Raw genomic sequence first — 12,205 nt, forward strand, 5'->3', positions numbered from 1 at the left:
AGAATAGGTGAATTAATTCACTATGAGACACTATAAAACACTTTCAATTAAATGTTTCTGCATTGACAATGAGCTTTCGGTGTATTCTGATTCAATTATTTACTCATGGGTATTATAACTCTTTACAATGACAAAATGATACATTCCCTCCAGGCAGCACGCCCATAGAGACGATGACGTCTCTACAATTTTCTCCTCCCATCCACTTGCATGGAGTTGCTCACCTAGCGCATCAGGCGTTTCCACCCCTTCTTCCGGGAATGGAACAGAGTGCATTCTGGGATGCATTTAGGCCATACATGAACACGTATGGCCGTGCGTACCGTGCGTGCGCCGCCGCTGTTGTGCATTGGCTCAGCGCGTTCATGTCTATGGCCCAGTGCCTCTCAAGCTGCAGTACCTGTTGTGCATTGGCTCAGCGCGTTCATGTCTATGGCCCAGTGCCTCTCAAGCTGCAGTACCTGTTGTGCATTGGCTCAGCGCGTTCATGTCTATGGCCCAGTGCCTCTCAAGCTGCAGTACCTGCTTTCGGGCCACCATGTCCATTCCGCTTCAGTGTGTCCTCTCGATGAGCACACCCACAAAATAATAATTATAATAACAAAAATATAATATTTTTTTCCTCATTCCTCTTTTTTCTGGCACTGTTCCTGAAGGCACATTGACGTACCACATTACCCTTGATGTATAGAAGCAGAAACAGGTATAGGATGAAGCAATGACATCACATGCAAACTAAAATGAAGATGTGATCTTGGAATTGCATTCCTTATTACTTGCGCTAGCAGAGCCCGCAAGTACTGTAATCGGCTGTGTATGTCGGTGTTGTCCGTCGGCCAATCAGGGACCACCATTCTTGATGAAGTAACTAAGGTACGTTTGGTGATGTATGTATGTATGTATGTACGTACGTACGTACGTACGTACGCATGTGCATAGTTACGCATGTATGTATGTATGTATGTATGTAGTACATACATGCGTACATACTATATACGTACGCATGTACGTATGCACGCATGTATGTATGTATGTATGTATGTACGTATGTACAGTATGTATGTATGTACGTATGTATGTCGGGGTAAGAATGGTGGTCCCTTATTGGCTGTTGATGGTGACGTAACTAAGGTATACGTTCCAAGGTTGGTATAAGGTCAATAACGGGTCAAAAGGATTTAGAACAGCAGCTGTAATAGATAGACATTAGTTAGCAGCAGTTCCGCTCCTCCAACACCCATCTTCTCCCCGTCCCCCACACCAACCTCCGCACCGTGGGCGACCGGGCCTTCTGCCACACAGCCCCATGTCTGTGGAACTCCCTCCGCACCGTGGGCGACCGGGCCTTCTGCCACACAGCCCCATGTCTGTGGAACTCTCTCCCTACTCAACCTCCGCACCGTGGGCGACCGGGCCTTCTGCCCCATGTCTGTGGAACTCTCTCCCTGTCCCCCACACCAACCTCCGCACCGTGGGTGACCGGGCCTTCTGCCCCATGTCTGTGGAACTCTCTCCCACACCAACCTCCGCACCGTGGGCGACCGGGCCTTCTGCCCCATGTCTGTGGAACTCTCTCCCACACCAACCTCCGCACCATGGGCGACCGGGCCTTCTGCCCCATGTCTGTGGAACTCTCTCCCTACTCCCCTGAGAGCACCACGGTCCACTGACTCTTTTAAGAATGGACTCAAGACCCACCTTTTTAAGAAAGCTTTTCCCTAAACATGTTTTACTGATTATGATTTTGCTTACGCTTCTTTTATTGTATTTTATTTTATTTCTTTTGCCATGCTTTTAACCTTTGAGATTCGTAAGAATGTAAAGCGCTTTTAAAAAAAACAGCATTATTTTTAGTACTTGCGTGCTGTGCTTGCCCACAAGTAGGCCCTGTGTGCAAGGCGCAAGTTGGCACCTCGGCAGAGTGCATTTCTATAGTTTTTATTTGTAATTAGTTCTTTATTAAAAAATAACCTATTATAGTTTGGATTTTAGTTTATGTTTAGCCTGGAATCCAGCCTGATTTGCTATATCCTATATGATTGTCTTTTTCTCACATCACTACTCAGTCTGGCCTGGTCTGGGTCCTATTTCCCTCATATTTCCATTACGTAGGCAAGTGAGGAAGTGACTCAAGTTTCAACACTGCTCCCGACCCCAATCTTAATATAGTTTGTTCCAGGGACCCCCATACAAGATGTGTGTTGTTATCTTATAGGTATCAATAAAGGGTAGAATAAAAATGAATATAACACATAATAAATATAGGCTACCATAAATAAATGTCATACCAAAGACTCTAAAAAATGGGACCCAGTGCCTCCCTGCTTGACACTCAGCATCAAGGGTTGGATTGGGGGTAAGTCCCTGCGACATACTAGCGTCATGTCCAGGGGGTGTACTTGTACATCAAGCTGCCTCACGCTACAGAAACAGGAGATAGGCTCCTGCCCTATGGGCCTCATGGCTCGTCAAGGCTACTTACTTATAAATAAATGAAGACAATGCACTCACCAGTGAGTTCAGCGATTGAGATAGAGATGTAATGTTGAGGAAAGATGAAGTTATGATGGAGACAAGTCAGAAGTCACCTATATATCATCAGGAATGTGCATGTGTGCGTGCATTATGTTATGGTGGCAGGATTTATAGACTGTGTATCAGTCACTGTGTATTTGTTTGATATCTGTGTGTGCGTGTGTGTGTGCGTGCGTGCGTGCGTGCGTGCGTGCGTGCGTGCGTGCGTGCGTGCGTGCATAGATATCTTTATTATCCGGCATGGAAAAAAGTCGTATACAAAATAAACTAGCCTACTGTTGTGCTTAGCAAAAGCAAGGCAGAACAAAACAAAACTAGAAGCATTATACAGAGCAACGGGAAACAGTAAATGAAGATAGAAAAAAGTGTGTAACCCCAACCTCCATCTCCTAATATTTTTCTCAACCTGCTCAGGATCTAATGTGGACCACAATCTCTGCATTCACACTGTTAAGCTGCTAAATTGGGCAGTGCATGTCAATGTCTTACTCATTGGAGATGAGAACCTGGCTTAATATTTGTAGGAAATGGAAGGCAAAAGTAAGTATTAATGAATTAATTAATTAATTCAACATTTTTCAGTGTTCCCCCCAACATATCGCACAGGGCCTCGCATTTCTCCCAGACGCCTCGGATACGGATGTATGACGTGTGCTGTGTGTGAGTGTTGTTAAAGGTGTGCAACTGTTCAAACTAGTAAGGAAAGAGAGCTAGCTTGAGAGCATGGAAGGAGAGGCCTTATACTCTCCCAAACCACACCCCTCTCAGGTGTACACAGTTGGCCTTGCCCCACTCTGCACTAATCACCCAGGCTGCCGGCTAGCCTACAGTGAGGCAGAGGGGGCAGGGCCGTCACACCCGCCTCCATAAGAATCCACCACATTATCCACGGAAACAAAACAAAAAAAGCGAATTAGCAAACAATATAACAAACCCTTGTCCTAATAAAATCAATTGGCCACCTCGTCATCTATAAATTACTTTATAACAATGCCCCTACAGCCCAAAACCTCAATTTTCAAACTCACCAGAACGGGTTTACCAAACAAATGTGCTAGATACCCATAAATACCTGCTTCCACACTTTGCCACACCATGCCCCCCCCCCCCACACACACACCCCCGCAGGCCAAACAGTTCCTTGCCTGCAGGTCAAGGAAGGGCACTGTGGTGTAATTTTACTAAACAAATACAGACGGACATAAACATTGCTTATGGGATTATGAACTATATTTCATCGTACCTTTATTTCATCTTATCTTAACTGAAGACAGATGAGACACGCATATATGCGTCAAACCCCCCCAGAGCTCTGAGGTCTGCTGACCAGTCACTGCTGACTGTGCCAACAACCCGGTCCCTTAGAACAACAGGTGACCGTGTTTTTGCAGTGGCAGCCCCTGAGCTGTGGAACAACCCCCCCCCCCCCTATTAGAGCTGCTAAAACCTTTCAATGTTATCTAATTTTAACTTGTTCATGCATTCTTACTATCCATGTCTCACAATGGTTCTTATGATATGTTTTTTCTTTGCTCTGCGGGATGGAATTGCTTTAATGTTAATCTTTTGTTGTGAAGCACTTTGGTCAACTCTGGTTGTGTTAATAATTATGTGCTATAATTAAACGTTGATTTGATTTACAATAATTGTGACCAACTTTTTCTTCTTTCTTTTTAGCACAGACATTACAGGAGAGGGAAACAACAATGATGTATATACGTATAACACGATGCATGTTTCTTTCTTTTCTTTTTTTCTTGCAAAGCAAATTAAATGGAAACCAAAACATATATAATAATATACAATAATATTGTAATGTTTCCATGACAATATTATTATTGGAACAGACAAACAGACAAACATGGATGAATCAGTCTTTGTTGCAGGAGTACAGTACAGGTATTCAACCTAACCTGATTTTACCTTTTGGGCCGCAGTAAGTAGGGCTTGGATGGAATCTGTCCCTGCCTCCCTGTGCTCGAGCACTGGAAGCCTCCAAACTCAAAACCTCATAGAAGGATAACTTCCAAACATGGATACTGAGGTTATGGGGCAGTTTCCATCTCATTACCAGCATCTATTTTGCAGCCGTTAAAACCGGCCGGTAAGGTTGATTTGATTTGATATTCACTGCATATTTCATTTCATTCATGATTCATTATTTGTTATTACTTCTTTACTTATTTGTCAATACAAACAACCATTAGTGTAAATGGCATTGCTAAGCAGTTAAGACATTAAGACTTTGGACACAAATGTGATTAGAGCTCTTTATTTCATCAACAGTTTACATCATGCTGATGACCTAATTTAGTCTAGTAGACATTTTTCATGATTATGTCTCTTTCATCAATTTCCCTCTATTCTCCTCAGAGTGCCAGGCCCCTTGTCCGTCGTTGTCCATCACCAGTTTTCCGTCGTCGGTCATTGTGAGACGCATCCTGCGAAACTCGCGGCCAGAGTAACCAGTGTTAGTAGCCCAGATTGCGTGGCCAGACTTGGGGTACATGACCAAGTTGCCGTCCTGTTGAAGAACGATCCGGGAGCCACCTGTGTTGCATGTGTCTGATGCCCAGATAGGAGTCCACTTGTACACCACAAAGTTGCTGTCAGTCTGCAAGCGGGAGAATACAACCCTTAACTGATGAACACTGTTAACAACGCAGATTATTTGCTGACCACACTGCCAACAGCGCTAGAATTTAGTCCATGAGCCAGAGCCCCAAACTCTGATTACGAAATGAGTTGGCAAAACCATACCTATATTAACTTGTTTATAGGGTCAATATAAGAAAAATAATAAATGATAACCCTTCCACAGGACAGGACTAGCTTTTATCATATTTATCACACATTTGTTATATTCACCTTTATACATGATGATAGGATGTAATAATAGGATGTAATAATTGTCACCATGGAACTTCCCCAGTTGAGTACTTACAGAACATGAACATGTATTGTATTACAGGCTTTCTGAAATTGTACGTTCAAATATGCATATTAGGCATTGCATTATGTAAGAAAATATGCCCAGAATTAAAATTGGATAAAGCAACCGAGTCAACATTCTTATTTCATTTTGTTTGTTAGAGTCAATGTTTTTTTTAAATTCATGTATTCATGTATAGCATTGTATACTGTAAGTGAAAAATATGAAAAGGCTTATCCTATGGAAGGGTTATCATATATTAATTTACTTATATTGACCCTATGAAAAATGTGCCCACTAATTTTGTAATGATACTGTATCTTGTCAAATGTAGTTTTGGTACAACATGACATTCAGTTCCAACAATACAAATAAGGATCTGGAAGAACTCCTCCAATCAGTCACCTTAGCATTATGTTTTCCATGATTATTATAATAACATACAGTATACAGTATGTGTACCTGGAAGACAGCCTTAAAGTCCTTGTTCTCACTGAAAAGGACGTCTCCCTGACGAAGCTCCTGGTCTGTGCTTATGAAGCTGTTCATCGTTCTGAAGGGAAATGAGAATAAAACCAGTTAAATTGTTCCTGGAGACGACTTGGGCTCTCAGGAAGGAACTATAAATAATGATGTTTAGTAAATAATAGCAATTGAGAGTAATATACGTATATACAGTAACAGTTGAAATAGAATTAGTTTGAATGGAATACGCCTTTAAAAGTATCACTCATGCTACAATGGTCTAGTTAGGTATCAACAATGGATAGAATAATCATCATATTAATGTAAATGGATTCAAATCATTAATAAAATAAAGAATAATTAATCCCACAAAGACAATGCACTCACCAGTGAGTTCAGCGGTGGAGGTGAAGAGATGTTGAGGAAAGATGAAGTTGTGATGGAGTAGAGGAGACCAGTCACCTATTTATCGCCAGGAGCGGACAAGGAACAAGGAAGTAGGTTCAAGTAACACATCTTGAAAAAATGCCAGTGATAATTCCCCCAACTTCTTCACACCCACGCGCCGAACCAGCCACCCACCCCCGCCCGCACGTGCGCACGCTTTCGATGTTGTGCACAGGACCAATGTTCCCTCTATTTTTTCATCGGCCTGAGCAAACATTCCAACCTTCTGAGCGCAACTTGAAAACTGCTGAGCAACATATGATGAGCGCACTTTGTACATTACACTCATGTCATGGTATGGCTTATTCACGTTGTACATTACACTCATGTCATGGACCGGTATGGCTTATTCACGTTGTACATTACACTCATGTCATGGTATGGCTTATTCAGACCTATATAATAAGTAACAGTTGCATTACTTTTAAAATGATATGCACCGGGCCAAACTGTAACTTGAAATCCGAACAAAACAGAATGTCTTTGTCTTCTTATACAGCTACACAAACCAATGCTCAAACAAATATCATGGCATGTGAGCGTGCTTGCGTGCCTACATACTGTCTTAGTAATTTAAATACATTTTTCTTTGAGTGATTAATTAAGTAATTATTGCCTTCTCCAAAGAGTGATAGTGATAGATTTGTCATAGCTTTGAGGTCAGTCTCCTGAACAGATTGATTTATTGAGTTGTTTACTTCAAAATAGATGATACTGTCGGCATAGTTGAGTTGTTTAATTAGTTTCAGATACCATTCCTCCTCTACATGGAATTCACAGAGGAACAAGGAAGTTGGTTAAAGTACCACACCTCGAAAACACACACACACACACGTTATCATGAACCTTATGGTGGATCAAAGTCCTTTAGGATATTATTGCTTTATATGCACAACTGTGCCAGTTAGTAGTTTGACCTGAAGGAAATGAGTCGGCGCGCACGCACACACGCACACAACCACGCACACAACCACGCACGCACGCACGCACACACGCACACACACACACACACACGTTTTGGCCTATAAGTCTTGAACCGCACATTGTACACCTAAATTTGTATTGAACCAGTATACGTCTGAGGGCGAGAAGCAACCTCACCCTAAAGGGTGATGTCGTGTGCACTGGCCTTACGGAGCAACCTCACCCTAAAGGACGATGTCGTGTGAACTGGCCTTACGGAGCAACCTCACCCTAAAGGACGATGTCGTGTGAACTGGCCTTACGGAGCAACCTCACCCTAAAGGACGATGTCGTGTGCACTGGCCTTACGGAGCAACCTCACCCTAAAGGACGATGTCGTGTGAACTGGCCTTACGGAGCAACCTCACCCTAAAGGACGATGTCGTGTGCACTGGCCTTACGGAGCAACCTCACCCTAAAGGACGATGTCGTGTGCACTGGCCTTATGGCGCAACCTCACCCTAAAGGGTGATGTCGTGTGCACTGGCCTTATGGAGCAACCTCACCCTAAAGGACGATGTCGTGTGAACTGGCCTTATGGAGCAACCTCACCCTAAAGGACGATGTCGTGTGAACTGGCCTTATGGAGCAACCTCACCCTAAAGGACGATGTCGTGTGAACTGGCCTTATGGAGCAACCTCACCCTAAAGGACGATGTCGTGTGCACTGGCCTTATGGAGCAACCTCACCCTAAAGGACGATGTCGTGTGAACTGGCCTTAAGGAGCAACCTCACCCTAAAGGACGATGTCGTGTGAACTGGCCTTACGGAGCAACCTCACCCTAAAGGACGATGTCGTGTGCACTGGCCTTATGGAGCAACCTCACCCTAAAGGACGATGTCGTGTGAACTGGCCTTATGGAGCAACCTCACCCTAAAGGACGATGTCGTGTGAACTGGCCTTATGGAGCAACCTCACCCTAAAGGACCATGTCGTGTGCACTGGCCTTATGGAGCAACCTCACCCTAAAGGGTGATGTCGTGTGAACTGGCCTTATGGAGCAACCTCACCCTAAAGGACGATGTCGTGTGCACTGGCCTTATGGAGCAACCTCACCCTAAAGGGTGATGTCGTGTGAACTGGCCTTACGGAGCAACCTCACCCTAAAGGACGATGTCGTGTGCACTGGCCTTATGGAGCAACCTCACCCTAAAGGGTGATGTCGTGTGAACTGGCCTTATGGAGCAACCTCACCCTAAAGGACGATGTCGTGTGCACTGGCCTTATGGAGCAACCTCACCCTAAAGGACGATGTCGTGTGAACTGGCCTTATGGAGCAACCTCACCCTAAAGGGTGATGTCGTGTGAACTGGCCTTATGGAGCAACCTCACCCTAAAGGGTGATGTCGTGTGAACTGGCCTTATGGAGCAACCTCACCCTAAAGGACCATGTCGTGTGCACTGGCCTTATGGAGCGACCTCACCCTAAAGGACGATGTCGTGTGCACTGGCCTTATGGAGCGACCTCACCCTAAAGGACCATGTCGTGTGCACTGGCCTTATGGAGCGACCTCACCCTAAAGGACGATGTCGTGTGAACTGGCCTTATGGAGCAACCTCACCCTAAAGGACGATGTCGTGTGCACTGGCCTTATGGAGCAACCTCACCCTAAAGGACGATGTCGTGTGAACTGGCCTTATGGAGCAACCTCACCCTAAAGGACGATGTCGTGTGAACTGGCCTTATGGAGCAACCTCACCCTAAAGGGTGATGTCGTGTGAACTGGCCTTACGGAGCAACCTCACCCTAAAGGACGATGTCGTGTGAACTGGCCTTATGGAGCAACCTCACCCTAAAGGACGATGTCGTGTGAACTGGCCTTATGGAGCAACCTCACCCTAAAGGACGATGTCGTGTGAACTGGCCTTACGGAGCAACCTCACCCTAAAGGACGATGTCGTGTGAACTGGCCTTATGGAGCAACCTCACCCTAAAGGACGATGTCGTGTGAACTGGCCTTACGGAGCAACCTCACCCTAAAGGACGATGTCGTGTGAACTGGCCTTACGGAGCGACCTCACCCTAAAGGACGATGTCGTGTGAACTGGCCTTATGGAGCAACCTCACCCTAAAGGACGATGTCGTGTGAACTGGCCTTATGGCGCAACCTCACCCTAAAGGACGATGTCGTGTGCACTGGCCTTACGGAGCGTGTCTTGAGTGTACAGGGTTTGATGAGGTCAGATCAATATATGGAATGTCATAACAGGTCAGCTACAGTACACGGAGATCTAAGGGAGGCAGCGGCGGCAGTGTCTTTGAGCGTACAGGGTTTGATGAGGGCCCAGGTAGGGCCGGGCCTTACTTTTCGTAGTTTTCGCTGGCTGCCGGGCGTGGCTGCACAAATAACTTCGGGGCACGGGGACAGGCCCGTCTAGAGTTTGAATGGACAGGTATCAGTCAAAAGGGAAGCTCCCTTCCATTCCATTCCATTTCGGGTTTATGATCCGGTCGGGAGCGGATGGTAACTTTCGTCATGTTGTCGTCAATGATTTGTATAATCAGAACTATGAATGGGTACTTTCTTATTCCGCCTTGTGGTGTCCTGCCTGATGACTACAAATCATTGACTACAACATGACGTATTTTACCATCCGCTCCAGACCGGTTCACACAGCGATTTTGGAACACAGACCAGGCTTTCCTCCGAGGTGGAAAGCCTGGTGACGCGAGGTTAAGTTTAGACATACTGTCATTAGACCGACAACCTACCTGAAACCCTAACCTAACCCGCAAGCACGAAGCAGCGCATGTTCGACCGCATTTCAGACCCTTGTTTCCGCATGTGGGTCCGTTGGTGTGTTTAATCTGCGTGTGCATCCTGTGTGTTCTTCTGTCCCTTAAAATACAAAAGCATATTTCCACTTCTAACATTTCAGTATAACCAAAATGACATTAACTTCAACATTCACCTTTAAACTCATAACCATCACATTTAAATTAATCCCAGTGCATAGGATTGGAATATTACACTCGTTCCTCACCGCATCATTGTCGTGCCAATAATAATTTGTGCATGAGTGCCTAAAATATCACAATAAATCAACCTTTTACTGTACTGCAACAATGTCTCTTTTTATCATAGTCCATAGCACCTTCACCTTCAAGATGAGCATGAAATGTGTGTGTACAGTCCTCATTCTTTTCCATCTATGAGCGTGGGTGCGTTTTCCAGGTAAGAGGGTATGTGTGTTCCACCATGTAAGAGTATGCGTGTGTGTGTTCCATGTAACCGTGTCTGCAAATATAACTGCAAATACACCAGATGTCATTAGATGCGGCTGCACAAATAACTTCGGGGCACGGGGGCAGGCCCGTCTAGAGTTTGAATGGACAGGTATCAGTCAAAAGGGAGACATGGATGGAGAGGATGGGGAAGGATCAACACATGGACTGTCAGAACAGGTTCTGACATACCTCCATATACAGTACTAATATTGATGACATCAGGGATCTTCATATATGGGCTTAATTGCGACAGCAGGTTGCATTTACTATATGATCCCTGATTTACTATCATCCCTGATGATGTCATAGTGATGTCACGAGACCTGGGCACAATATATGGGGGCTTTCCCCCATGTATGGGGATTTTGTGGGATCTCCATATATGGGCTTAACTGCAACAGCAGGTCGGATTTACTATGACATCATCCATCCCTGATGATGTCACGTGATGTCACAATGACCTGGGCACCATAACGGGGCTGATGCCACGTGATGTCACGATGACCTGGGGTGACCAACCCACCAACACACTGACGGGAAATGCTAGATTCCATAGTAAATGCGACCTGCGGTCGCAATAATAAATTGAACACATACTGGTCGCTACAGCACTGTTACAACAGTGTTTAACGCTTCAAATCACCGGGTCACCAGTGGGTCGGCATGTGACCTCAAGTACAGACACTCTTTTTTTTTTTAAATGTTTTTTGTGGCTTTCGCCTTTATTTTATATTTTTATAGAGGGACAGACAGTAGGCTGAGCGAGATGGGGGGGTGACATGCAGTAAAGGCCGTCGGGATTGGGAGTCGAACCCGCGGCACACTGCCAGACTGGATTACCAGCCAAGGTGCCTGGACCGCTGAGCCACGGCCCGGGCACAGAGAACTTCTCCCCGGCCGTTAACCACGCGAGTACGTTCTTCACAAGGACGCAAGGCGGTTCTTGCGCTCTGCAAATAGAGAAACAGCCATGGGCTGGCAGGGAAATAAGCCGCTGACCAGCCAATATAACTTATTTCTTTCTTTTTCTCAGCCACATCAGTCTTGTGAAATGATTTGAGGTTTTGTCAGAAAGAGTCTGTCCAAGTTCCCATTCTTTGGCCTTGCCGTTCTATTGTCACTCATGAGTATCGCACGCACGCACGCACGCACGCACGCACGCACACAACTAAATTTGGTGTTTGGTATTTGATTTAGTGCATCACAGATAATCGTGTTCTGATAAGTAGTGCCCATGACTAATCCATCGTGAAAAACATCAAGGAAGAGGAAGAACATCCGCACACCAGTTTGTAGATACATATTGAATATTTGAATATTTAAATATTGAATATTTGCCCGATGAAGACCTAGTCGGTCGAAACGTTGCATTTAATTGTTGCCTTAAAATAAAGTAAGTCTCGGAGCTCTACAAACTGGTGTGCGGATGTTCTTCCTCTTCCTTGATGCCTGACATCCAGCACCCGGCCTAAATATACGCATCGAGATGTGCACATAGTCTTCTCTGTGTACTAATCCATCATCTAACTAATCCTACATGAAACCCACTGGTCTTTACCACTGGGTTTTTTACAATACTGTATTTCATTTTTGATACATCTAACATTTAATTAATGTTTTGAAAACCATCTC

At 44.9% G+C, this 12,205-nt stretch overlaps 1 protein-coding gene across 1 annotated transcript; it reads right to left on the bottom strand.

Moving 5' to 3' along the window:
• Positions 1-4,855: 4,855 nt before the first annotated feature.
• On the bottom strand, positions 4,856-6,400 carry LOC306942508 (B-type lectin plumieribetin-like). Its single transcript, XM_079528438.1, has 3 exons — positions 6,320-6,400; positions 5,930-6,020; positions 4,856-5,149 (listed from the first exon to the last, which is right to left on the bottom strand). Exons 2-3 carry the CDS (start codon positions 6,014-6,016, stop codon positions 4,871-4,873), a joined length of 366 nt encoding a protein of 121 aa, XP_079384564.1. The 5' UTR covers positions 6,017-6,020; positions 6,320-6,400; the 3' UTR covers positions 4,856-4,870.
• Between the last annotated feature and the right edge of the window lie 5,805 nt (positions 6,401-12,205).

This window comes from Electrona antarctica (genome assembly GCF_951216825.1).
Source record: "Electrona antarctica genome assembly, chromosome: 18".
Lineage (NCBI taxonomy): Eukaryota > Metazoa > Chordata > Actinopteri > Myctophiformes > Myctophidae > Electrona > Electrona antarctica.